Source organism: Anoplophora glabripennis, unplaced genomic scaffold, assembly GCF_000390285.2.
Source record: "Anoplophora glabripennis isolate ALB-LARVAE unplaced genomic scaffold, Agla_2.0 scaffold12, whole genome shotgun sequence".
Classification (NCBI taxonomy): domain Eukaryota; kingdom Metazoa; phylum Arthropoda; class Insecta; order Coleoptera; family Cerambycidae; genus Anoplophora; species Anoplophora glabripennis.
This window is the reverse complement of record NW_019416512.1, coordinates 967,319-994,386: the sequence shown is the minus strand read 5'-3', so window position 1 is coordinate 994,386 and position 27,068 is coordinate 967,319. Positions and strand designations below refer to the sequence as shown.

General features: G+C 31.5%; 1 protein-coding gene across 1 annotated transcript; it reads right to left on the bottom strand.

The window, feature by feature from the left end:
- Nucleotides 1-1,529: 1,529 nt before the first annotated feature.
- LOC108903435 (pancreatic triacylglycerol lipase) lies at nt 1,530-26,601 on the bottom strand. The gene is made up of 12 exons (XM_018705612.1): nt 26,428-26,601; nt 19,910-20,142; nt 15,601-15,755; nt 15,435-15,545; nt 6,343-6,495; nt 5,071-5,208; nt 4,926-5,013; nt 4,729-4,840; nt 3,982-4,082; nt 3,704-3,907; nt 3,317-3,647; nt 1,530-2,834 (listed from the first exon to the last, which is right to left on the bottom strand). Exons 2-12 carry the CDS (start codon nt 20,037-20,039, stop codon nt 2,705-2,707), a joined length of 1,653 nt encoding a protein of 550 aa, XP_018561128.1. The 5' UTR covers nt 20,040-20,142; nt 26,428-26,601; the 3' UTR covers nt 1,530-2,704.
- Between the last annotated feature and the right edge of the window lie 467 nt (nt 26,602-27,068).

Below are 27,068 nucleotides of genomic sequence, written 5' to 3'. Positions count from 1 at the left end.
TTTTAAAAACGGTTTCTTGCATTATAAATTAAATTATTGTAAAGAAAATCATTCCACTGAATAAGGCAAAAGATTTTTTAGGAAAGTTTATGATTTTTAACGAATTAATCTTAACATGCTTCTATAACTGATTTTAAGCCGTTTTTAAATAATTCAATACAAGGTGTCTCACCACGAACTCCATCGATGGATATTTCGGAAACCGTTCAAAGGATTTTTTTTAAATTGTGGTGGCGTGATATAGGCCGTGGGGCCTACCAAGCTAAAATATTTTCAAGGTCATCGTACTTCCGGTTATACCGGAAGTCGATACCAACTTTGTTATTTTAAATGGAACCCCCTGTATATATTATTGAATTTTTGAAAAGAGTATGTATTTTTATGTTGAAAACATATAGCACACTCCATACTTACGACAGATGCAGACTGTTGGCAATAAAAAAATTAGTTTTCCCGGAAACACAATTTATCTCTTGTGCGAATTGGACATTTTGTAAAGGAAGACCTAACTTATCGAATTTGTCATGAAAATTTTCCAGTTTTTATACAAGGTGGTCAAAAAAAATTATCGAATATAAAGTTCCGAAAATGTGAAAAACTTGAAATTTTTTAATGAAAACCCCCAATTTTTTTAACGTATTCGCATTCTGCACTAACTTTGTTGAAGTTTGCATATACCTAAACCCAGTCGTTTTAATTTTATTTACAAATAAACATTTCCCTTTCCCTAAAATGGTGTTTCTATTTGTTTCGCACATTTTAGTTTGGCTGTGGCAGATAAATTACAATCAACATGACAACTGTCCCAGATTTATTCAGTTCTATGAAGAAAACCTGAATGGTATACTATAAACAGTTATTTTTTGAGTATTTTTTAAATTTCAAACCACTTTTTTGTAGGTGAGCGCTACTTAAATATTTTACAAAATGTTGAAAATAACTATTTAGAAAATTTACCTTTCGATGATTACAGATAAGCATTTTGTCAACATGAGGTGGCCTTCCTCACAACATTTACCTTGTTAAAAATTTTTTGCAACAACTGTTAATAACCAGTGGATTGCCAATGGACCATTTTTATAGCCGCCTCACCTACCAGACTCGTCTGTACTGGATTATTTTATTTGCAGGACAATAAAAAATAGTGTGTATAGTACTCCAGTAACAACAAAGGAAAATTGTATGCATAGAGTAAGGCTAGAGCATCTATCACCAGATTCTATTAGAGTGGCGACGCACAAGGAACTAATACGAAGGTGTGAAAAATGTTTAGAAGTTGAAGGAAGACATTTTGGTCATTTATTAAAATAAATTTGACGATTAAAAACCTGTGACAGTTGTCATGTTGAATGCGAAACAAATGAAAACACCATTTTAGGAAAACGGAAATGTTTATTCGCAAATAAAATAAAAACAACTGGGTTTACGTATAGGGAAACTTCAACAAACTTACACTCAATTTTAGTGCAGAATGTGAATACATTAAAAAAAATAGGGGGTTTCCATTTAAAAATTTTGAGTTTTCACATTTTCTGAACTTCATATTCGATCATTTTCTTTTAATCACCTTGTATAAAAACTGGAAAATGTTTATTTCAAATCTGCTAAATTAGGTATATCTCTACAATATGTCCAATTTGCACAAAAAAATAAACATGTTTCTGGGAAAACTAAATTTTTCTGACAGTCTGCATGTCAGTTTTTGCCTAAAAATCGAAATATCTCGTAAACGGTCAATTCCATGTATGAAGTATGCTAATGTTTTTAACTTAAAAATAAATGCTCTTTCCAAAATTGCAATAATATACAGGGGGTTCCATTTAAAATAAGAAAGTTGGTATAATCGGAAGTATGATGACCTCGAAAATATTTTAGCTTGGTAGGCCCCACAGCCTGTATCACACAACCACAATTGGAAAGAAATACTTCCAGCGGTTTAGCAGATATCCATTGATGGAGTTCGTGGTGAGACACCCTGTATGAGTTTTATTGCTTGAAGCCGCAAGTCAATTCATTTTTGGGCCATGAAAATAATACGAGTTTTGAGTGTCCAAAACTTATTAAATTTTCAAAGTTTAAATGTAGAAAAACTAATTTCTTATCAACGATTTTTTTTTTAATTCCACTTGAAGTCTTAATCCTCGAAGCGCTCTATTAACTGGCTTCTACAGAATCAAAAAATTTGTCCGTTATCAGAGCGGGAAGTTTTATGTGGATCACCCCTAAATACTGAAAGGTATAAACACCAATTGATAAAATTCTTATATCTTTTTAAGCTCTGTAGCACCACTTAAATTCTATTTGTATCCTACTGAAATCATAACAACAATCATACACGACCGACTTGATTAAATAAGGTTCCGTAGTTTCTATGTAGTTCGTAAAACCTTCACCTGCAAATTGTGTACTCGCAAAGACATTCATGGTATATATATGAGTTGCAAGTCATATTTGTATGATTTTAGAATGACATACTTTGTACTTTCAATAAAATGTATACCTAAATCACAAGAATATTTACTCACAAAAATCACTAGAAATTATAAACTGGGTTAGTTCCGTCGCTTCAAATTTCTACAATAAAGATTTGTTTTTGAAGATATTCTAACAGTCTCTATCTATGCTTGCTCTTCTAAAACATATTTACTTTATGACACTTCCTCAGTCAGTCGATTTAATCTATAGATTAAAAGTACGTTGAGGACTAGCTTTTATCGTATTTATCTGAAGTGTTACAAGCGTCCACAAATAATCCTTTTCCTCTGTTCGATATGTCTGCATATTCCCTCTTGCCTTTCGAACACAGCCGACTTGAGAACTGAGCATCTCTTTTCCTAAAATAGGTTTTACGTCAATGTTAAATAAAGCACAAATTATTTTATGGCGTTTATAGTGAATGAAAAAAATCTTCTATGATGATAAATGTAGTAAAACCATATTATAGCGTTATTATAATTTAATCGATACTATGACATTTTAAAAGAAAAAAACGAAAAAATCCCACTGGAAACAATACACATACCACAAGTATAAGGAGCATCAGCTTCTTGCACCTGTGGGAATTACATAAACAATGCAGGATAGACCAAGTGTTTGGGCAGAACATAAATCGTGTTTATTCTGTTAAGACGCTGCTGTTTGGTGTCGAAATTTAATTTACTGTGACTGTGTTTGCATTATTGGTGTTTACAGATTAAGAGGATTATTATCCACTATTGCCCAGAAAACGAGTAATATAGAACGAGTGATATAGAACTTTTTCTTAGACATATTTTAATTCTTATTCACTATAAACGACAGCATAAGTTTATCTTACCCCCTTCCAGGTAGCTCCATCTCCTCCACTAACACGTCCTTCACGTATAAGTGATCATTACACCAGAAGAGACATAAAGTTCTTGGTTCCAGGACATTCATGTCATATTCCCAGTTCAACTCCACCTTCCTCACATTTCCCGCCAAATCTACAGGGTGTGATACCACGGTCGTGTAAGTCGATCCGTGCTCAAGTTTGGTGTCTCCAGAAGAGGTCAGGTCTGCGTGGATAACTCCATTCGGACTGAAGATGGAAGCCTTCAAATGACCTTGTACCCAACTTTCTGCATAGACTGGCTGAGCCAATTCTATACTGATCCTGTAGGTACGATCTTAAAAAGAATATTTTAATAGTACAAAAAAAAAACCTAAAATGTTGTATACTTACGACAGTATGGGAAATCACGACCAGTAGTGAGGAAATATTTAGAGCCGACAGCCTCCTGCAGCTTTGACTGTGGCAAAACCTCATTATTTTCTATTAGACCTGGTGTGGAGTCTGCGTGGTATCCCATAATGGCACAACTTGTTCCTGACTTACAAGCAAAACATTTGCCTTCCTTGAACTGATTGAAATTGGAACACTGGTGCGCTAGAAACAATCGTTATTTGAAGAAAAATGAACAAAAAGAATTGAGTTGATTTTAGCACAAGCAAGCTCGTTACCTATATAAGGGCACTGTGTGTTTATGCTGTCAATGAATAATTTTATAGCTCTGACATGGTTGCAGGCTACGAGAACTCTGGATGCTTCCTCCAATCCATCTCTATTAAAGGAAAAAATAAACATTATCAAAAGGTTAACCACTAAAATATGGTAATATTATATTGCAGTGTTTCCAAAATTTACAATATTGATAGTTTTTAGCAGCATTCGGGAGCGCCACGTTAGGCGCCAAATCGTGACGGTGTTAGGAGATATACAGGGTGTCCCATTTTAATGTCCCACCCGAAATATCTCGAAACCCGAGCAGAATGAGGAAAAATGTTTTAGACAAAAGTTATAGGGTTCGGAGGGGGACATACGATGGTGACCTTGAAAATGACCTTGAAGTCGATTTTCAAGGTCAAACGAGGGTCAACTTTGATTTTTCAAATGGAAACCCCTATTTTTTATTACAGGATCGTATTCTACGGAAAAAAATNGGCTACGAGAACTCTGGATGCTTCCTCCAATCCATCTCTATTAAAGGAAAAAATAAACATTATCAAAAGGTTAACCACTAAAATATGGTAATATTATATTGCAGTGTTTCCAAAATTTACAATATTAATAGTTTTTAGCAGCATTCGGGAGCGCCACGTTGGGCGCCAAATCGTAACGGTGTTAGGAGATATATAAACTTTTCGCAAATAGTTTCAAATATAAACAATTTTAACGAAATATAATTCAGTAAAAGTAATTTACGCTACCTAATCAATGTTAAAGGAACCAAAGGCGTTTGGGTAATATCGCATCCGGGTTGCTCCTTCCCATCATTGGGATAGAAATCCAGATGACCACATGGTTGTGACATACCATATCCTAGAAGATAAAATAGTTTTACTGATTGCTAAAAAGCATAGATTCAAGGCGTATACCACATCAAGAATCTAGTTTGCCGACATACCCAGAAAGAAGATGCCCTTGCCATCAGTATGGATCACGTCGACCAAATCTGCATCAGAGGGATCCAATCGAACATGCGATGGCATACCCTAATAAAACGAAAATAAAATCCAAATGTTCTTAGAAATTATTTATAAAATATTTACCTGGAAATAGGGTTCTGCAGGATCCAACCCTGTGATCCTACCCAGTCCAGGTACGAGAGACCCAGCATACCCAGCTGTATGGGCTCCAAGGGAATGTCCTATTATATGAATGTCCCTTGGCTCCACTTCATAGTTTTTCTAAAAATTAAGGTACCCTAATGTATCGGATAGTTTACCATAAGTGTTATCTTTATAATTTCCTGGTTATTATGATAATGAAGTATTAGCCAAAAAAAATATGTCATAAAACAGTATCTTAGACTAGACACAAACTTAGTGCCTTTAATGTGTTCAAGGCCAGTGGCCTGTGTACTTGACCGCAAACTTTCTTAGCCCTAGCTAAATTTCTGACTTGTTCTTGCTGTACACTGTGGGGGCTGACTCGTTATCAGAACCCCGCCTTGACATAGTTTTCAGTTCTGGTTGTTGGTTTTAAGGTCTTATGGACGAAACCGCTCCTCAGACAATGGGGTCCTCTGAGATGTTCCTCAGTGACATCTGTGAATGGTCGTGTTCAGTGCTTCCAAACGTTTCGCGCTTGTCACGGTCCACATCTTCAGCGGTGTATGCAAACGCTTCACGCGACCAACGGCAAGAACCGAATGCAATATCAGAACGGGAATAGAGGTTCTAATAAAGGGTTTTCCCCCACAGGGCCTAACCCGAGAACAACAACGGCGGGTCAACGATGCCTAATAAAGGTTAAGGAATCAAAAAATAGACTTGGAGCCAATAAATAAATCTCTTTTTAGTACATATTCATTTGGCCATATCTCTCTTATTATTTAAATATCATTGTTTATATCACTGTAATCCCATGAATGTTATTTTTTTTAAAATCCATGTTAAACTTATATCATTATGTCCAGTACCTATTAGAAATTCGAAATATGCGAGGGCTAATAATAAAATATATATATTTTTACAAAGAAATTTTAATTTTCTCTTATTTAATATTAACAATTACTCCACCAGATTTTTAACAACCTGTTAAAATTATTTTGTGACTAAAGATCGCTTTAAATTTTGACTTGAGCAGTTAATTAACATGCAGAATTGCCTTTATATGCCACCTACAATTTTTCAAAATTTAAGGCCTTGAGAAATTTTAATATTTATTTTCAATACTCCAGGGTCATAAAAATGTTTCAAGTCCGGCTCTGACCTAAAACTAGAATAAGCGGATATCGCCTAGTAAAATACCACATTCCTAGCAAAATTTTCTCCCCAAATCGATCAACATTCATCAACGTTAGATAGTGCTCTACTTACCACTAGATAGTTGATCAGATAACCAATTTCCATTCCCACTAACCTAGTGTTGGCCGTCGCCTGGGTGTACAGAGGCAGGCTTCCGCCTGCCCAGTCCACCACGATCACGTTCAAGTCGTTGGATTTGAGAAGTTCGTCCCTCATGTCTCTCACCTGGAAAACATAGTAACAAGTACAGAAATACTACGATTCCCTTTTTCTTAAGACAAATTTTAACACTTTATTCTTGTCTTCAATAAAAAAAATCAAGTGGCTTTAAATCAAGATACGGAAGAGACCATACTGCCAAGACAAATTTGACCTTTTGTAAATATGCATTAAAATAATCATTGAGAATTAATAGATTAACATGATTATCTTTCTTTGTACCTAATAAGAGTTTTTAGGTACAACATTTTAAATTCTTCTTTATATAGAGGATAATCAATTATTATGTCAAAATTCAATAGCTCTGTTATTAATCGAGATGAGAAGAACATCTCAAAATGAAAGTTGGAGATCAAAATTCCTTAAATTTTTCGAAAAACGTGATTACTAAAATTGGTAATTAAGTTCATATAGTAAGAACTAAAATATTTGGTAATAAAAAGATAAATGTTATCTAAATATGTACTCCAAATCATTATTTTATTCAAGGTGTTTTCTACAAACGTGCCAACTTTGAATTTCAATAAATACCAATTTTTATCAATTTATATAATTAAATTTGTAACTTTTTTTGTTAAAAGAAATTGTCCAGTGTAAGCAACAGTTAATTTTTTCTTCTTTTTGCGTCTTGTATTAATTCCGAAAGTCCACTGGAATTTCAAAATCGCAACGTGTCCCTAGCATCAGGGAAAGTGTTTTTTTTATTAATTTCATTTGTCTCATATTTCAATTTTGTGGTTAAATCTATTTTTACAAAACAATCATCAAGGGAATGGTTAAAAAAGGCCCGAAACCACGGCAAAACATACCGATAAAAACTTAGAAATTGTTCTATTTGTTCCTCTGTAAATTTCATGGTCACGACCAATATTTTTTTACTACGAACAAGCTGAACGATTGGGAAGGTCTGGTAACGGTAATTAGAAGGTGAAATTGAGAAAAGACTTGGGTGTGCAACTCTTCGCACGGACAACCTTGAGCTTAAGATTCGTTTGGTTGAACTGTATAAAGTAGCAGCATCGCTGTTACATTCGCAGAATTTAGAGGAAATGAAAGTAAAAGCGTAAAGAAAGAGTAACGGAAATATTAAAATATAAAATAATCCATTTCCAAATTTAATATACCCAAAAGCGTTTAAGTATAAAAGAAAGCGATATTCGATCTTAATATATAAAAAATATTATGATTTAAAAATGGTCTTAGTAAATGGCAGTCTAAACTTAAAACAAACAAAAAATTAAATTTGTTAAAATTGCTATGAGCCAGATGAATATGTTTAATTTCAAAGATCACTGATTACTTTAATTCCTGTAAACATAGAAGATTAACTGTTAAAGATAAATCAAAAGTAATACTGCTCTCTCACATAAAAGAACATACATTTTATTAATAGAGCTCTCACGTTTTTTTACTGCATTTTAAAGGTACTAGTACCTATTGCGCGAAACAACGACACTATGCCCGAACTAACATTGAACATACCTACCACGCTAATACCTAGTAAACAGTTATAGTTCTTTTCATATATATTGTAGAAATAAAAAAACTCTATTATATTGCCGATAACGACAAAAACGGGGTCGTAAATACTTGTCTGCCTAGCAGAACAGGGTCGTATTTAGGCAAAGTTTACAGAATATAATATTTAAGTCTCCCTTCAAACAATTCACAACAGACACTACTACAGAATGGCTGTAAATTGAAAGCAATTGCAGTGAATTATAAAAGTTATTCAATAAAAAACTTGTAATAACAAAAATCACTACTCAAAACACTACTCTAAGAAATAAGAATGACAACATTGCAGCACCAACTCCTGCCCTGTACCGCGCAAACTGAATTATCAGAAATTTAAAGCAATAAGTTCACCGTATCTAATTGTTGATTGTCTCTGTCTCACATTAGGAATTTGAGAACAACGTACGTGTTAGAGAGATGTTCAGAATCTGTTTTGTTGCCAGCCTAGCTGTGTTGCCAAATGTTTCGACGAGTTAGTATTCTACTAAAAATGAACAACATAGATTTCAAGAATGAAGTGAATAACGCAATTTTTCTTTAAATAAATGTATGCAAATTCAGCCTATTCTTATATTTTCAGAACATAACTTAATATTTTAAAAGTAAATATCTGAATAAATTAATTTCATTATTATTATTCATTTAGGGAATAATTTTTACATATCGGCAACACAGGGCCCACGTCCGGCGATTCAAGATCCCGTCCACCTAGGGCAAAGCTGAGCAACTTTTAAATTGAATAAATTGAATACCTGACAAGATATGTAATTATTGATAAATATCACTTTATTTCTCATTAATTTTGTATTCAATTTATCTCGATGAGTGTACCTGATAAGAGCATTATGATTTGTGAAATAAATTAGCTGTAATAACATTTATTTTCTACGGACATTTAAAAATTGTCATGCCCTACTCTCCCCCTATCACAGTTACCGGCAGGCTTTAACATTTTTTATGTCTACTATAAGCATGAAAAGAACTATAAATAATTATCCAAAATAAAAACTAAAAATGATACGTCTCTAAATATAATTAATACAAAGACACACAATGGTTGATATATTGACATTGTTGCATTAAAAGTTAAATTCCTGCTTTAAAAGATTCATAATTACTAAAATTCGAGCTAAAATTTAAGCGCAATGCTATCTTCGTACTACAAAATCGATACATTTTATTTTATTTATTTAAAAACTGGAAAACAATTGTCTTGAAATTTACTAAATGTTTCACAATAATAGCTGTTTACATTTTTTCCGTAGGACAAGTCTGCCGCGTGTACCTACACGTGGTGTGCATCAGCAGGTTAAGCGCTGTTGTCACGCCGTATTTTGAAAACTGTTAATCTTACGCCTCTGTAATATACAACATTTTTGTTCACGTATGATTACTCTATCTCATGCTAAAGTAATGGGAGTCAAACTTCTTACACCTTGTATAACTAAATCATTTAAATTAATTAATTAATAGGTATATTTTAATGCAACATCATTCAGAGAAATACTTTGTGACAATACTAATCACGTAAAAACGGCTGCTACAAAGAAATCTCTTTGTCTACATACATTTTACTTGGAATTGTTTCATCAATCAGCTTCCCTTCTCATATACAATTATAAACATTAAGGGAGCGTTCTGATGCGTAATTTTTAGTAGTCTTTTGACGATAGTTTTAGAAAATTATACTAATTTTAGAAGAGAATGATTTTCTTTCCTTCTGCACATACAATCAACTGTAAACCAGGCCCAACATTACTTTTACAACCGTAGAAAGTTATGCGATATAGGTCATTATGTCTAAACCTCTTCGCACTGTAATAGAAAGGTACGATTTTTTTCGCAAGTATAGCAGAGGTGTACTTGCTATTACTGCAAACGTGTTGAAAGTATCTACCGGTAGTTCAAAAAGAGAAATGTAATTTTGGTTAAGATTTTTTATATTTTATTCAATTAAAGATAACAGGGTAGATGAGAATGACTAAATGTTCATTTTCTTAAGTGGCATTACGGTTTGACTTTATTGTTAATAGGTAAATTGGATGGTATATTTGCTTGTCAGATAGTATCCAATAAGTACTATACTTTAACGTCCTATTCCAGTTAGAATTTAACAAAATAAGAAAATTTCTGTTAAAAATTACAAAATAATTCTTCTAAAGTATCCACATTTGAAACCCGAGAGAGAGTCCAGGCCCGGTCTGGCCAGGTCGGGAAGTCGGCAAAACCCGACTTATTTTGGAACCTAGGCCCCCAAACGACTAAGGAGGTGCCAAAAGTATAAGAAAATTTTGTGTAAATCCACCGTAAATTGAAAAAAAAGAACGTAGAAATGAAAATTGAATGAAATTTAATTCAGAGTTCTTTAAGCCAAAAAAAGATCAGTGTTCCATGTGTAGTGCCTATAAGAACACAGATCCCGAGAAGAGAACAGAAAAAATGGAAGATGACTGTAATAATCATAATTTAAACAAAATCGAGGTTCGAAATCTGAAAGACATTGATAAAGAATTGTCGAAAAATGATAAATCTCTAATAACAGCATGCTTTGATTTGCAGAAGGTGTTAGTAACGCCCAAGTCAGAAGTCAGCGATTTTTATTATAAAAGTAAAATCGCAACATACAACTTTACAATTTATGATTTAGGCAGCAATCAAGGCTATTGCTATATATGAGCAAATATCGACGAGGACCGGATGAAATTGGAAATTGTTTATGGGTCTTTTAAAAAGTGTTAAAGAAAATGGCATACGAAACGTTGTACTTTATTCCGACAATTGTGGTGGTCAAAACCGTAATCGTTTTGTTTTTACGATGTTTGCTTATGTGTCAATGACTTTGGATTTGGAAATAACACACCATTTTCTTGAAATTGGCCAAACGCAGAATTAAAATGACAGCATGCATGCTGTGATTGAAGTTGCAAAAAAACGTCACTCTGCTATATACACTCCTGATCAGTGGATTAGTGTAATAAAAATGGCCAAAGTTACTGCCCCACAGTACAAAGTAAAAGAAATCTCTGAAGATTTTGTAACTTTTAAACCAATGGTAAAGAAACAAAACTGGAAAAAAAGATATTACTGCAGAGAAGTCCACTGCGATCCAAAGTATCCCAATAAAGTATTTTTTGTGTATAATTTTGGAGAAAATCATAAAGTAGTAGACTTACAAACAAAAAACACACGCAATCAAGGTTTGCTGCCAATTGACGGTAAAAAATTAACCGGTCTTTTGGGTCTGTGTAAGGCTAATTTGATACTACCGATGTATCATGGATTTTACAACTCCCTTCGGCCTGCTAGTAAGGCTGACCACCAGGAAGAAAGTAATATTGACCAAGATGACTCTGACTGAATCGTAATTTTTGCTTTTATGTCATTATTGATTATTAACAATAATTTTTTTTTTATCTAAAAATAGAAAATGTTTAATTTCTCTGTACCTTTCTTATTAGTGTAAAAAGTTGTTTCTCAATAAAAATTTTGACGACGAAAACTGTAGTAATTCATTCAAAATTCATTTTTTTCTTATCCTAAACTATATTATTTAAATCATTCTTCAATAATTAATTAAGACCTAAACAATAATTACTTTGTTAAAGAAGAACGATTTAGCACTTGTAATAAAAAAAATAACGAATAATATTATTTTCTCAACTATTCAAATGCAATTATCTCACAATCAGTATAATTAAATTTGAGATTCGAGTTTTCCTTGGGAGAGTCGATATGCACCCTAATAACAGACAAAACCAAATAGGCCCCGATTTCTATTTTTCCGACGGCCCACTTTGTATAATTTTTTTTTGTTTGTACAAAAATCAAATATCTTGACTCAGAGAGTAGATAAAAATATGAGCCTGGTTGCAAAAGGAAGCTAAATGGATGTAGAATGTGGGAAAAATATGACTGAGACGATTTTTTTTCTATATGACCTTCGAATTACTAGGCAAAGTCTATGCAACCCAAAAATTTCATGGATTTTTCTAATTATATCGGTCCTAATTCTCTTAAAATTTATCTATAAGTCACTGCTTACCTTCTACAGTGTGTTTATTTGACATTTATGTGTAAAATATAAAAAACAGAAACCCAGGTTGATAATTAATCTTTAATTTGTGAATAATTTTCTTGCTTAACAGTGTCAAAAAGCTTGAAAATAATACCGACTTTGGAGAGACTTTGCTAGCGTTAGAAAAATGATAGAAAATTTTTGACGCCAAATTTGGAATTGCCGTGCCAAATTGTACAAAATCGTGTGCATTGGAATAAATTTTAAGAGAATTAGGACCGATATAATTAGAAAAATCCATAAAATTTTTGGGTTGCATAGACTTTGCCTAGTAATTCGAAGGTCATATAGAAAAAAAATCGTCTCAGTCATATTCCATATTCTACATCCATTCAGCTTTCATTTGCAACCAGGCTCATATTTTTATTTCCTCTCTGAGTCAAGATATTTGATTTTTGTACAAACAAAAAAAATGATACATAGTGCGGCCCCTGAAAGAGCCAGACCGAGTCTGAGAGAGACCGATTCTCTTTAGAGATAGAGATATATTTTAATATATCATTCTCATAAGATAGAATTTTGCTATATAAAATAGTATTTTTACTATTGAAGCCTCGATTTAGGAAGATAATAAAATTCGATTCGATTTTAATGAAAACGCTTATAATTTTTAGTTTGATTAACGTACCTACATAAAAAAATATGTATTTATTCAAGGAACTTATGACCGTGGAAAGATTTTAATTTATTTATAAAATTGCCAATTTTCTGAAAATAACATTTAATATTTCGCAATTAATACATAATTAAAGAGGTATTAATTAAATATTAATTTATTAGTAAGTTGATTGAAAAATCCTAAGGGTTTTTTGTAAATATTACGCAGAATAAAACATAATTACCTACGTATTATTTTACGTAGATATTTTTTATACACCGCACATATGAAAATTCAGTAGGATGTCTTTAAGAAAGTTGGTTAACTAAAGATAATACTGATTGAAAAATTTTGAAAAACGCCTTATATAGGTATATAGGTATATAGGTATATAGGTATAAAGGAAAATCTAAAAACTAATTATACTTGAGACCTTTTGGAAGCCAACACTTCAATTTTTTAGAAGTACCTAAAAAAATTTTCGAAAACATTTTTTACTGATTATAATCTATTTATAGATACTAAGATTATCAAAATAAATATTCCACTAATGGAATTAAAAATTAAACTAAGACTTTAAAGTTTAAAGTAAATATTTATTTGATACTCTAAAAAAGAGTAAATATATAAAATTAATGACTGGGATGTGCTTGAATATTTTTACATAATATGTTGAAATCAGGCGCTATTATCGTAAGTTGCTATCGCATTTCAAATTCTGCATTAATTTGTGGCAGAGTCGCGGAACCTCCAGAGAGATTGTGGGGAACCCCAGGGTTCCGAGGAACACAATTAGAATACCTCTGATTTAAACCAATGGCAATGTGCAAAAATTCACGCCCACTATTTAGTATTTATAGATTTATTTGAAAAGCTGTACAAAACTTAAAAAACATTGTATGAGGACCATATTTGCCAATTTATTCAAATACAGGGTGTCCCAAATGTGACGCCCATCCTTCTGGAATTTGATTAAAGAGACAAAAATGAATTGAATATCAAAAGTGGAAAATTTTCCGATTATTTTCCGTTGTTGATTTATTCAAAAAATATTCAAAAAACTAAAAAAGTAAAAATTCATTTTATTTACTCAAAACTGAGGTCTGTGCTTTTGGGGACCAAGACATATAATTTATAACCAATATATATAAGTACAGTTTTTGATTGTCGATTGTACCTAGGTGTAAGGAATTATTTTAACCTGAAAAGGATAGAAAAAAACATTTTAATAATAAAACATAAACTAAAACCATAATGTGCTTAAATAATAGAAATTGTTTTTACAAAAGGTGTTCAAAGAAGTTGCCTTCTACTTCAAGACAAAGATTATCACGATTCAACATTGAAGCATGAACACTTTGTAGCATCTCTTGGTCTATTAGCGCGACAGCAGCGTATATACGGACTATAAATCTTTTCTTTTAAATAACCCCAAAAGAAAAATCTAGGGGATTCAGATCTGGTGATCTAGGAGGCCATGGTACACCTCTTCCAATCCATCTGTCTCGAAAGTTTTCATTTAGATAACTAAATTTTATATTCGTAAACCATAATGTGATGGAGCTCCATCACGTTGAAACGAATAATTTAGCCTAACTAACTAGTTATTTCAAAAGGAGGCCGTGTTTATATTTTTCTCAAAAATTTTAAATACAATGCTATAGTTTTCTTTACACGAATTTAGCATAAAAAATTGATGAATAAAGTATTAGTTTGAAATTTCTAACGAAAGTGTAGTTTATTTATTGGCGCTATTTATCCAAGTTTAGGTTGTTTCATGTTTTCTTATGAAAGTGAAATAGCAGGATACAACTTTTTATAGGTTAGTTTAAAGAGAATAAAAATAACTACATCTTGACGCCAAAAAGGGGTCGATATCCATTTTTGTTATCAAGTTCACCATCTATTCAAATATAGGATCAAATTTTTATTACGTTTCGTCTGTCAGCAATCATTGTTAGTATAATTTTTATTAAATATATCACACTTCCTTCCAATTTTTCAGATATATCAGACACCATCTTAAATTATCAAAAAATAAATACATATTAACGAAATTAAATTTGTATTTGAATGAAATCTACACTAAAATTATTTATGCCTCGTTAATAAATATTTTTAAAGAAAAATAATATTGACAAAACGTCACTAAACAATACCTAAAATATTCATCATTGTACTCGGAAAAAATTAAAAGTACAATGTCGTGAAAATATTAATGGATTGTAATAAAAATTACATTTTATATTTAAACAGAGAAACAAAATGGCATTAAAAAGTATTCGTATAAATTCAAATAAATCCGAAAAATGATAGAATCAGTCTGGAAATTTCATATTTTTCCTAAAATCTCAAAAACTAGCAAAGGAATTTTCAATTTTTTAACTGCTCCATTCTAACCATATAGGCCCTCTTTGATAGTTTCTGATTTTTATACAATGAAGTAATAAGGAAAAAAAATCTCACGGAGAAGGAAATTTTCAACAGCTGCCGTTTTGTTAATAATACATATATCACTTTCTTTTCATAGTCAGAAAGTCTTGAAAATATCGACACACTAATATCTCGGATTGTTAGGAAGTTTTAAAGATTACAGGAGATAGAACCTTGGGCAGTTTTAAGTGACAGAGTTGGTATACGTAAGTAGGTCTAAATCATCATATCCAGAAGTCCAGAAGTCTATCGCAAGCAGTATTCCAACCTTTCCGGGACAGCCTGTATATTAATGTTTACGTCATTAAAAATGTTACTCACCCAATTTGATAAAGGCGTGTCTATGAACCCATGAATAATAAACTTTATCTTCTTCTTGATGTCCAAGTTGGACCTCTCTATAGACTGATTATTCGCTCTTATCAGCTGACCCTGAAAAAGAATGCCATTTAGGAATCGAAGAGCAAAATGTGAAGTCATTCTTTACCTCTGAAGGGTTAAGTCTCGTGTACAATATAAACCTAGTGTTTATCACAGATCGGGGCAATGGGAACACGTTGAATGGCCTGTTGATCAAGTGATACCAGGACCGGGTGATATTGAGGCACCCCAGTTCTTCGTAGCACCTGGTCTCATTTTCAACTGCAAAGAAAAGTGTTGGTACAAACAAGGAAAGCATGACTAAAAATGTATTCCATAAATTTAATTTTGAAAGTTGCAGGACTAAATAATTTAGTATCTGTTGGAACAGCACTATATGATTTATAAATATTATAAAAAAAAGATCTACAAAAATTGAGGATCTACGTGTGGTAGTTGATACAAGAAAGACCCCTATAACATAAATGGACATATATGCAATAAGTTTTTACTTATTTATATATTATTATTATATATAATTATTACTTATATTATATATATTAAGTATTTATTAAATATGCAGGACACTTGTAAAATAATAAACCGTAACATAATAAACCATAAAATAATACAACAGCATGAAGATTCTCCTTCCTTTCTACATAGTTACCCATTTAGCGTCAATTAAATTATAAGAGTTAGGCTTAAACTTCCTGATGCGACAAATGAACCTTAAGCAACTTTTCCATTCTATTGTTTTCTATTTTATTAAAACAAAGACCATAAACAACGTTCCAATAATTAAATTGACTATGAACCAAATCATATAACATTTTCATATTACTCTTAAGCCATTTGAATACATTTGTTAATGTGTGGTTTACCAAATATCGTAACAGATTTTATAATATATATGCCAAGGCGATGTTTTACAGAGAATTCAACTAAGCTACTAATGTTCACATTTAAGGCCATTTTGGCATGAGTTATTTCTTTTGATTTGAAGGACAAATAAACTAATATATAAAGTATCATCTAAGTACATAGTATTCCTTACTATTTTGTAAACAACAAAACAAATCATTTGAATATATACTAAATAAAAGTGGTCCAAGGAGATACCTTGGGGTACACCACGTGAAACGACACCCCGAGAAGACTTTCCTTTATCAGTTTCTACAAACTATGTAGATTCTATTATTGAGCTAACTATCCATAAGTTTAACTGAACTCTCCGAAAATTCAGTAAAATGTAAAATGGACAGTAGAATGATTATTGTATCAAATGATAAGTAATAGTCCACGGGCCCACGTACAAAGAAAAAAATGATTACCAGCAAGCTGTAACTTTGCGTGCAGCTTAAGTTTGACGAGTCTCCCAAGATTTGACTACGAGGAAAATTCAACAGTGGTCAGTTTTCCCGTGATTTTCAGGGAAACATGTCAATCTGGCATAAACATGGAATGTTATGACCAGCACTTTTTTTAAGTTTAAATGAAAGATATATTTTTTTAAACCCCCCAAAAAATTTGTCCGACAAAAAGGTTGGTATTTTGAGTTTGTCCCCCACCCCAAATATGTCGATTTCGTGACATTATGGTTGATGTGACAACCAGCAAGCTGATTTTTCTGGGAGTGTTTGGTAATAAGATTTGAAATGAAAGTATCTTATTGTCCCACAAAAGTATCTTATTGTCTTGAGAAGTTTTTGCAGTCCGACGCCCCGAAGATGTCGAATTAACGACAACATGGTTGGTGATAACCAGCTGTCGGACAAAAGCGTTATTATTTAAAAAAATGCAATATTAATCTGAGAATTTAATTGTCCGACAAAATTATCGTTTTTTTTTGCTTGTTCGACAAAATTAAACGATATTTTGCTGTTTCAATACTTACGCATGATGTAGAAGAAAAATTTATATTTAATAAAAAAAATATATGAATAAAAAAAAATTTGTTTAAATTTCTCAAATTTCAAAATAAATATGACTAATTTAAATTTATTTTTTTATACAATTACAAAAAAATTGTATACAGGGTGGTCCCGATCTAATAGGTCAAAATTCATGGGTAGATTCTCGAAGCAAAAATATTGCGATTTAGCCGAACTTACCTTAGTCCAAAAGTTGATAGTTAAAGAGATACAGGGTGTTAAATGTAAAATATTATTTTAGTTTTTTTTCATTTATTCCTTAACAAATGCAAATATCCTCACAAAATTTTGAGGTTTGGAGTTCTTTAAGTAGAGGAATTGAAATGTGTTCACATTTTGGTTAAAGTTCATAGAGGGCGCTAGCTGCAGTAGATTGAACGTGTTAAACACGTCATAACTTTTTTATATTTTAAGGTATCTCATCTTTGGTATCAAATTCTTATTAATTTAAAGATTCCTCTGCACATTCAAAAAAAATTTTTAGGATAATTTTTGAATCACAATGTACTGTATAATAGTTAGCTGTAATGAAAATTTACGATTACATAGACCGTCACAAATGATTTACCAATTTACCCCCTCTAATTAGAATTTATTTTGATGTAAAAGTAATTTACAGTGAATAAATATGATTTTACAAAACCTAGGAAAAGAAAATAAGAAAAATCCTCCTTCACAAAAAAATTTAATTTTTTGTGACGCCACACATATATTTCATTTATACAGGGTGTTTGTAAATAAGTGCGAAATATTTTAAGGGGTGGTTGCCGAAGTTATTTTGTGAAACAAAGTGTAAAATTTAATTTTTTATTTATTTTTATTAATTATTTCGAAGAGTTTTGAACATCCTGTATCTCGAAATCGAAGAATTTTTACCCACATTCATACCAACTTTTTATTTTCAATGTTGACTGACCACGCTTTATTAAAAGAGACCCTTAAATAAAATATGTTTTATTTTTTTACTCAAAAACGGTGCATCCTACGTAACAAATTGAAGAGACCAATTTTATTCAGAATTGATGGCAAATTTCTAAAATAATTTCAAAACGGGAAAAAGTCAGTGGCGTACCATTTATTTTTATTAAAAAAGTTGTGCCATTCTCGCAGGAACGCCACTGATGGAAGTAGAAATATTCAGATCTTCCCAAAAAATGCCCATTTATCCCTCCAAAGCGTTTTTCAAATTTCGAGTCAATATCTTTAAAACTCTGAAATAATTAATACAAATAAATAAAAAATTAAAATTTAAACACTCTATATCTCGGAAACGAAACATATTTCGATCTACGTTTATATGAACTGTTTTTCACAAAATAACTTCGGCAACCACTCCCTAAAATATTTCGCACTTATTTACAAACACCCTGTATATAAACGACCTGGTTCCATTTTTGCAGAAATAACTATAACGTAATCACTGGAAAATAGAAAACATTCTGTATCTTTTCAAGTCATAGAAAACTACAACTTGCTTCAAAAAATATGTTTGTACCATTATGAAATCATGAAATTTAATAAAAAATTAATATGGGCTAGTTTTTATATACTTTATTTCTAATTGATTTAGGGGTATAGGTGGTTAAAAATATCACAAAAGTGAATATCGCCCTGTAACTCGAAAACAAACGAAGATCAAATCAAATATTTGATTATTGAATTTGTCTTGAAAATCGAGCTGTTTTTTTTTCTGCCTTTAGTAGTTTAAGTTACCCAGGAAATCCTTTAAAAAAACTTTAACAAATCTCGATACAAAAATTGTAATTGTACGGATCGAATCTTTATAAAAACGGCTCTTTAAATTTTGTTGCACTATAATTTTGAAACGCCAATCCGCTTTTTATTCATACATTTTCAAAAATATTACGACGATATCGCGTTGAAATAATAAAATATTAATATTTGCCATCTCTCTCATCGTTTTCTTTTGCGGTTTCCAAATTTAGCACCGAATGACGAGTATAGTTCGCATTTAGTAATTCCTGAACTAAAACCCGCATGTATTGTCAATAATTAGGAGTGTTGACGCAAATTATATTAACATCTTGCGGGCAAGTTATCGGAAAAAATTAAAATTTATGTTAATATCTATAATTTTATCTAGTTTTAATCATGAGTAACGCATTGCAATTATTCTGTTTTTGTCACAACATTAATCAGTTGACCGGATGTATGTAATATTAATATTTTTCAGATAACAAAATGATTCAAGTGATTATTTGCAATTTTGTATCTAATTATAACAAGCGGCACGTGTCGATTGATTCTGACCAAACATTTCCGCCCTTTGATATTCAACACTATTTTAAAATCATGTACAGGGTGTTTCAATATATATTAGGTTTTCCTGAAGTTAAAATAAGGATTGATTTATTTCGCTTCTTTTTTCCCCTCTTCATTTTAGCAGCTAAATGGTCTTTTAATACTCTCTGAGTATTTAGATACTATTCATGCAGTGAAAAACGAAACTGAAATCCAATATCTAAGCTTAATATTACTTACACGGCAGCCAAGGTAGGTTAACCTCGATTTTATCCGATCTGGCCCAGTTAAGGGTATCCAATATCCCCGCTTCGGCGATCCTTGAAGAAATGAAAACTGCACACAGCACCTGGACATATGACAGTCCCATTATCTTTTTCTAGCACACATACACACAGCTTCGTCAGTATTCGCTATTTGAGATCTGTGGATATTACGCAATCAGCCAGTTGACACTTACACATGACCAGTTCCTGAAATGGAAAAAATATCGTTAAAGTCTACTAATTGGTAAGGTGAGTGAGGTCGTGACATAATTTAATTATCAGGTATTGAGACTGTTTTAACTTGTTTACATTTTATGTTTTAGAAACAAAAGTTTTTAAACTTCACTTCCAGATCACTATAATCCAAAAAATATATAAAAAGTGACAAATTAATTACGTAGAGTGCTTCAGGGCTCTATTTTAGGACCAATTTATTTCAAGGTCTCCTGTAAATAACATTAGTAACGTTTTTCCGATTAGTAATGTCTTCGGATACGTTTTAAATATTATGAAAAGATGTAAAAGGTGTGTTCCAAAGTAAACATGACTTTTCAAAAATAGGTAAGTATTTCTAATGAGAATTTCTATTAGCAATTACATGAGCTAGAAAGGTAGATCCTTCACTGATGTACTCTCCAAATTTCATGACATTTGGAGGAATAGGAGCGGAATTATTGCATCTGAAATTACAGTAATTATGGTAAAAAGTCCTAGTATGGAAAAAGGACTCATCCACACACTATTTTATCTGTAATTAGCTGATAAAGTCAATAACCGTTGTTTATAACACTTTTTTAGACGTTTCATAATGTAACTATAACTATGTATCTATTAAAGCCACTACAATTACACAATTAATTGTGTCAAGGGTAGACTTTTTGCGTATTATCTTTGATGCAAGTGTTTGTAATTATGCGTGTAATTAACATTTTTTATACATTAGCTTTATGGTCCGCTAATGGAATAAAATAGATGCGTTTTGTTGTGTTGGCAAAGGTGTGCATCCAGTTTAAATTGGTGTCACGTTTTCTAATATTTCCGTATAGGTACGGCGACGAAATTCTAGATTTGGCAGGATACATAGTAAAAGTAAATACTGTCGTGCCACTCAATTACCCATTTTTATTGGTACAATTAAAGATTTTAATTAATGTATGGATGAATTCATGTAATTTATTGCTCCTCAAGTAAAAATAATCACAGAGATTCAAACTTGATAGTAGACCAGGGTCGATAATTTGTGAAACCAAAAAAAATTATAGTAGGATGAAACCCATTGCAAAAGAAAGAGAATATAACAGAAATGAAAGGAAAAATAATTTACGGGCGATCTGAGGTCGGGAAGGGGAAGGGGGTGAGTTTTTAAGGGTAAAAAACGGTTTCCCTTGATTTCCGGAAAAACTACAAGTCTTATGGAAAAAAATTAAATGGCAAAGTTGTAGGTAATAAAAAGATCTACAACTTTTGTATTTACACTTTTTTCACATAACCTCAAAATTTATGTGAAAAATTCAAACAACCAAGTTTTTGGTTTTTTTATTTTTCTTTTACAAAAATTTTTAAGAAATTTGGTGAAAACACCTATTTATGTCCCAAACACGCTGTAATTTTTTTGATTTGAAATATTTATTTTTTCACCTTATTTTTACTTAATATCGAAAAAGCACCCTAATTTTCAATCGAAAATTCTCACGTCAAAATATCTTTTCTTCGTTGAAATCTCTACTTTCTGATGGTGTAAAAAAATATACATTATTATGGTAACTTTTCTCATGAAATGCAAAGAAACGAAAAAAAACTAGAATCCGAAAATTTTTCTCTAATCATTATGTACAATTTTGAGCTATTTATTAAAATTTACACTTTAATTACTCGAAAAATGTAAGATTCCATGTTACATTGATAAACAAAAAAATTACAAGTCGAAATATACTATTATAATTAACAACCAAATAAGTTATAAAGTTAATATTTAATAAGACATCTACAATATGTTGAGAAAGTTGTAGAATCTTCTTTAAATTATAAACGTAGATGCCTATTTATTGCTATTTTAAGATAACTTATGTACCTGAGTGACCTACCGAAAATTTTAGCCCATCAAAAGGCATAGAGAAGTGGGGGAGGGGCTAGGAGCCCGTTTCATTGCATTTCCTGTGTGATGGTGTGGTGTGTTGTGATGAAACTCCCTAATATTAATACTCGCTGTATTTTAAAAACTGTTAATCTGAAGTCCCTGTAATATACAACTTTTTTGTTCATTTTTTATTCTTTTCTATCTCATGTTAAAGTAATGGCAATTAAACTTCTTACATCCTGTATTATAGCAGTTTAAATAATTTTAAATTGATACTCTAGTATTTGAACAAAAAATAAAACAATATCAAATATTTACTTTGAGCAGTGTCAAATTGTGTTAGGTAATTTTACATTTTTATAATTATATAACTCCTACGGCCATGACATAGTGGATTTTGATCGAACTCTTCATATTTGAAAGTAAAAATAATTTAGTATTGAAAAAAAACCTAACAAAAACTCAAATTTAGATCACACACCGACTACTGACATTTTGGTTTTCGTCATCGCAAAAATTAAGACAAAATCCAGTCACTAAAAAGCAATACAAACAGTTAGTATCCTGTATATACTCGTATATGTTCGAAACCTCATTAATCTAACTAAAATATGCACTTTTTAACCCGAAATTTTGCAACATCAGTCGAAGTTTAGTGCAGCATTTTTTCCAGCTAATTAAAAGCTGGCATTGCAAAATATGTCTGCGAAATAACGCGCGTGACACTTTAAACCAAACGCAGTGGCTTGAACTTGGCCTTCTCACAATAATTACGTCGGTTGAAGTTCTCGCTTATAAATTCAGTGAAGAAATCATATTCCTCAAAAAAACTACGTAATAGGTCGATGGGTTCTGAAAAATAATTATGTTTGAAATTGTTTGTTCATTTAAATAAAAACCCTGAATGAAATATAGCGATAGACTGCAAATAGACTTTTTTATTTGACGTTTTGCCACATCTCTTAAAAAAATAAATAGCAGAACACTGATTAGCCAACGTTTGCGTTGAAGAAAAACCTAAATAATAGTCCTGTTATTACAAATAGTGTTAAACTTAAAAATAAACTGACAATATCTCTAGCACATTGGTACCTTAAAAGTGTCCAAAGTTTGTCATCTTTTAAAACATAATTGGATATTCAAATACTGTAATAATGTAATGCTATGAAAAAGCAAAAATACAAGTATGTATGTATTATTTTAAAAGCAAACATCAATTTTCATCAATTTTGATGTAGTCTTTTCAAAATTACAGCACTGGATCTGCCTACATGTTGTAAATTATGAAAATGTATATTATTTTTGAAAGTAAATATCGCAATTATTGTTGACGGTGCATTTTGACATTAAAATCTAGATCAGCAAAATAAAATCCTGACAAGTGTAATTTTCTCTTATTTCAAGAACATTGGGCAACTCGTTAACACCTCACTGACCGACTTAAGGTTATCCTACTTCTCTGAAAACTGTTATTTAATCGTTGATTTGGAGAAATTTAATAATTGCTTGCGCACAGAAGTACGTCTTTATTTAAAAACACAAAAACTTAAAAATACAACTTGCAAAACAGAGAGATCTCTTTGTCAGTAGTGAAGCTGACGACCTGAGTGGATAAATGTTAACTCGTCATAACGGAAAACGAAACATCGCTAAATAGGAGAAAAGAAATGTTCAGATTGTGTTTCAGGTTTATTTAAATTGTTTGTAATATTGTAATGTCTAATAATTTTCAATAACCAAAATCGTGGAAACTGCAAAACGGCGCTTAAAATTATTAATGAATATAAAAATTGTTATAACAGATTGAGAACTTCTGGAATCGTTCCCGGCTTACATACTACATAAAAAGGGGTAAATGGTAAAAATGAATTAATGAACATGATAGTGTTGTATGGAAACAGTGGTGAAAACTTGAAGTTAGTTACATATCTTTATATATAGATCCTCGCGTTTCATTCTATCCCACTTTTTTACCATTCTATTTAAAAAATGATAACAGGATCGGGATCTTAATAAATCAAACAAGTAAATCCATACTTGTGTTATGTATATACATATGTTATATGTCTATCTTTTTCTGTATTTTTTAATGATTATGTATAAATATTTGTTTTCACAGTTTGCACATTATTTTAGTTTATTTACTGACTTTTCACTATGGATAAAATCAAGGTTGCCATGGAATCAGTACCTGCGTATGCTCTTTACTGTTAAAACTAACAATCCTTTAAGTTCTTGGAATAATATCAAATAAAAAGTAATCTGTCATTATGTTCTAGGCAAAGATCATCTCTTTGATAGTTGATACTGCGTTCAACAATTTCTTCCTTAAGATATAAGTTATTAAGTCGTTCTTTGTTTATTTTTATCTTCCAGTATCCCCCACAGATACGGACTATAAAATTGTCCTTTTATAAGAGAGTTAAAACAATGTCCTTTGTTCAGAATAAGATGGGATTATTATATAACACTCTTTATTATTTTCTTTTCACATGAAACATAACACTGGAAAATACCGTTCTTTTTCTTAATGCTAAGTATAAAAATAATTGCTTAGCTCTATTCAGGCGCAACTATTGTTACTTTATTAGAACTGTCACATTGTATTACCATTGTTTCAAATTGTACATAACTGTCCATTGTGCATTGTCAGTAAATATACCAAAAATATTAAGCAAACTATTGAAGCAAATACGTAACATGTATATATCCTGTTCTATACAAAGGACATTGATTTCAATCTCTTATAGAAGGACAATTTTATATTCCCCAGGAAGCCCTGATTTACCCCCAAGAAGTTCTTTCAGTTGAAAGACTCTGGAAGAATGACATAATAACTTATATGACCTGAGGAAGAAAATAGTGAGCACAGTACTATCAATATTTTATCTCAAAAACCCATAGTTTTGGTTTATATCTGAAAAACGTAACATTTAATTGTTTTTTTTCTGTACTTATTTCATATAGCTGGAAAATTTACTACGACTTCTTCTTTTCGACTATTTTTTTCTAAATAGAAAAGTAAAAAAAATATGACCCTGTACAGTAATTTACATATAGACCAATACTTGTAGTAAGAGTCAAAGCTATCGATGGAGTCAGCAGCTCCAAAAAAGTGTTCATAGTATCAATGTGATAAGTAGATATTAAAAAGATATATTCTATTTGCAAATAATATTTCTGCGAATCGAATTTTCGCACCTCGATTTATTTACTCTTAAAATATCCTCTTTAAGTTTGTAACACCTTTTATATTAACAGCGTTAGTTGCATAAGTTCAAAGTAATTAATGTATTATTAATGACAGACTGCGCCTATAAAAAAATATCACCAATATTCTAGAGACCTAAAGTATTTAAATTGTCGGTAAATCGGTTAGGAACTTGATCACGAATTTTTATAAAAAGTGTTTCAAAATAATAAATAACTTGATAATGAACATCATCAAACATAAGGTTTTCTTTTAATTCATGGAAGTTAAAAATTTTATGCGGATTTTAATACTTAACGGTTGTGTAAAAAATATGTTTTATGTAAAAATCCTGCTCTATTTATACTGCAAAATAGATACATTTTAACTGTGTTTTGAATTTAATGAGTTCGTTCTTTCTTGAAAACTGTTAATGTTTACGATATGGAGGATATTCTTGAAATTTTTGCAAAATATTTTTATGTATTATTAAGCTGTTTGGTTTTTAAAATCACAAACAAAAAGTTTTGATCTATTTTCCAGTAAAAACCATTGAATCCCTTTAAGGATCCCCAACTTGATGATTTTTTTTTCGTAGGTGTAATTTGTTGCTACAAATAAATATTATTAATTACAAAAATGAGGTTATGTAACTCCGTCATTATTGAATTTCGAAAAAGTATCATAGGAACTTCTACTATTAATTTTATAAGTAAAACTACTCTCAAAATTTTTTGCACTTATCTGAGGAACATCTTGTACATACACCTTTTAACAAAATATAAATTATTGGGTTGAAATGATCAGTGATGCTATAAGATTCAGAAAAGTCGAAAACTCTTGGATTTTAGCAATATTTTTGAAGAGTTTGGATAACAGAAATGTGCGACTTTCGCGTTAATGGAAAGTAATGTAAAAATAAAGCAGTTAAATAAATTTGAATAATTTAAAATAAGTTTAAAAACACAAAAGGTCCAGATAATACCCTCGATGGACCCCGCAAGGGTGGTAGCTTAGTTTTATTTTTAAAATATAGTAAAACAATCTTTAACACTAATTTTTTTGTGTTATGTTTCTAAAACATAAAAAATAGAGATTTCAAAATACTTTTAAGTGGATACTTTAGTCATGGACTGAAGATACATGATAAGAAACATGTACCCCGCCAAGCTGATAAACACACGAAGAGAAAGTCGAAGAACTGGGTTACAATAACTTCACATACCACTGGGATGGTCTAAAAAAATCCACTGAAAACTCAAGTCAAAACAAAACACTGTTACTCTCAATAAACCAATCTGCTTTACTCTTTGAAAAGGAAGAACACCGCGAAACTGACCTACTCCATCAACAACGCAGAGTCACACTGACAGTTTTTTGCTCGCAAAACGCTATTTAATTCTCGGTGGTGTCGTCGCGGCCAACTGAGATCGACTCGCGGTCTGCCTCCCATCCGCGCTCTTGATCGTTGCACAAGGCGAGCGGCGCGGCGTTTGTTATGCAAGGAAGAAATCAGGAGAAAAGCTTTCTCTAGTGAACGTTAGCCGAGCTGCATCGGTTCGATTTTCTGGGAGATGAGGGGGGAACCAGTTGGTGTTTACATTTTTGAGATGCCTTAACGCAATGTTCAATTTTAACGGATGGGGCGATTTCCTGAAAGTTTGATCATTTTCGGTATCCATTAGCATGATGAATTTGCACTGTGCAAGTAAATGTAATAAGTTAAATTTTTAATAATCGCAGCCCCACAAAAAAAAGTATCGGATCTGGTATTCAGACCCATGTATTTCCATGTATTTTTTCCGCTGAATCCGAATATGCCTTCAGATTTGGCCCAACGGGTCTGAGTTTTCGGGAAAATTAAAA

Bases quoted from the DNA above. Each gene is read 5' to 3' on its own strand.
- LOC108903435 (XM_018705612.1), bottom strand. From the start codon at position 20,039: ATGGGACTGTCATATGTCCAGGTGCTGTGTGCAGTTTTCATTTCTTCA. The intron at 15,756-19,909 runs GTAAGTAATATT...TTTTCTTTGCAG, and splicing joins TAACCTACCTTGGCTGCCGT to TTGAAAATGAGACCAGGTGC. The intron at 6,496-15,434 runs GTGAGTAACATT...TATGTTTTCCAG, and splicing joins ACACGCCTTTATCAAATTGG to GTGAGAGACATGAGGGACGA.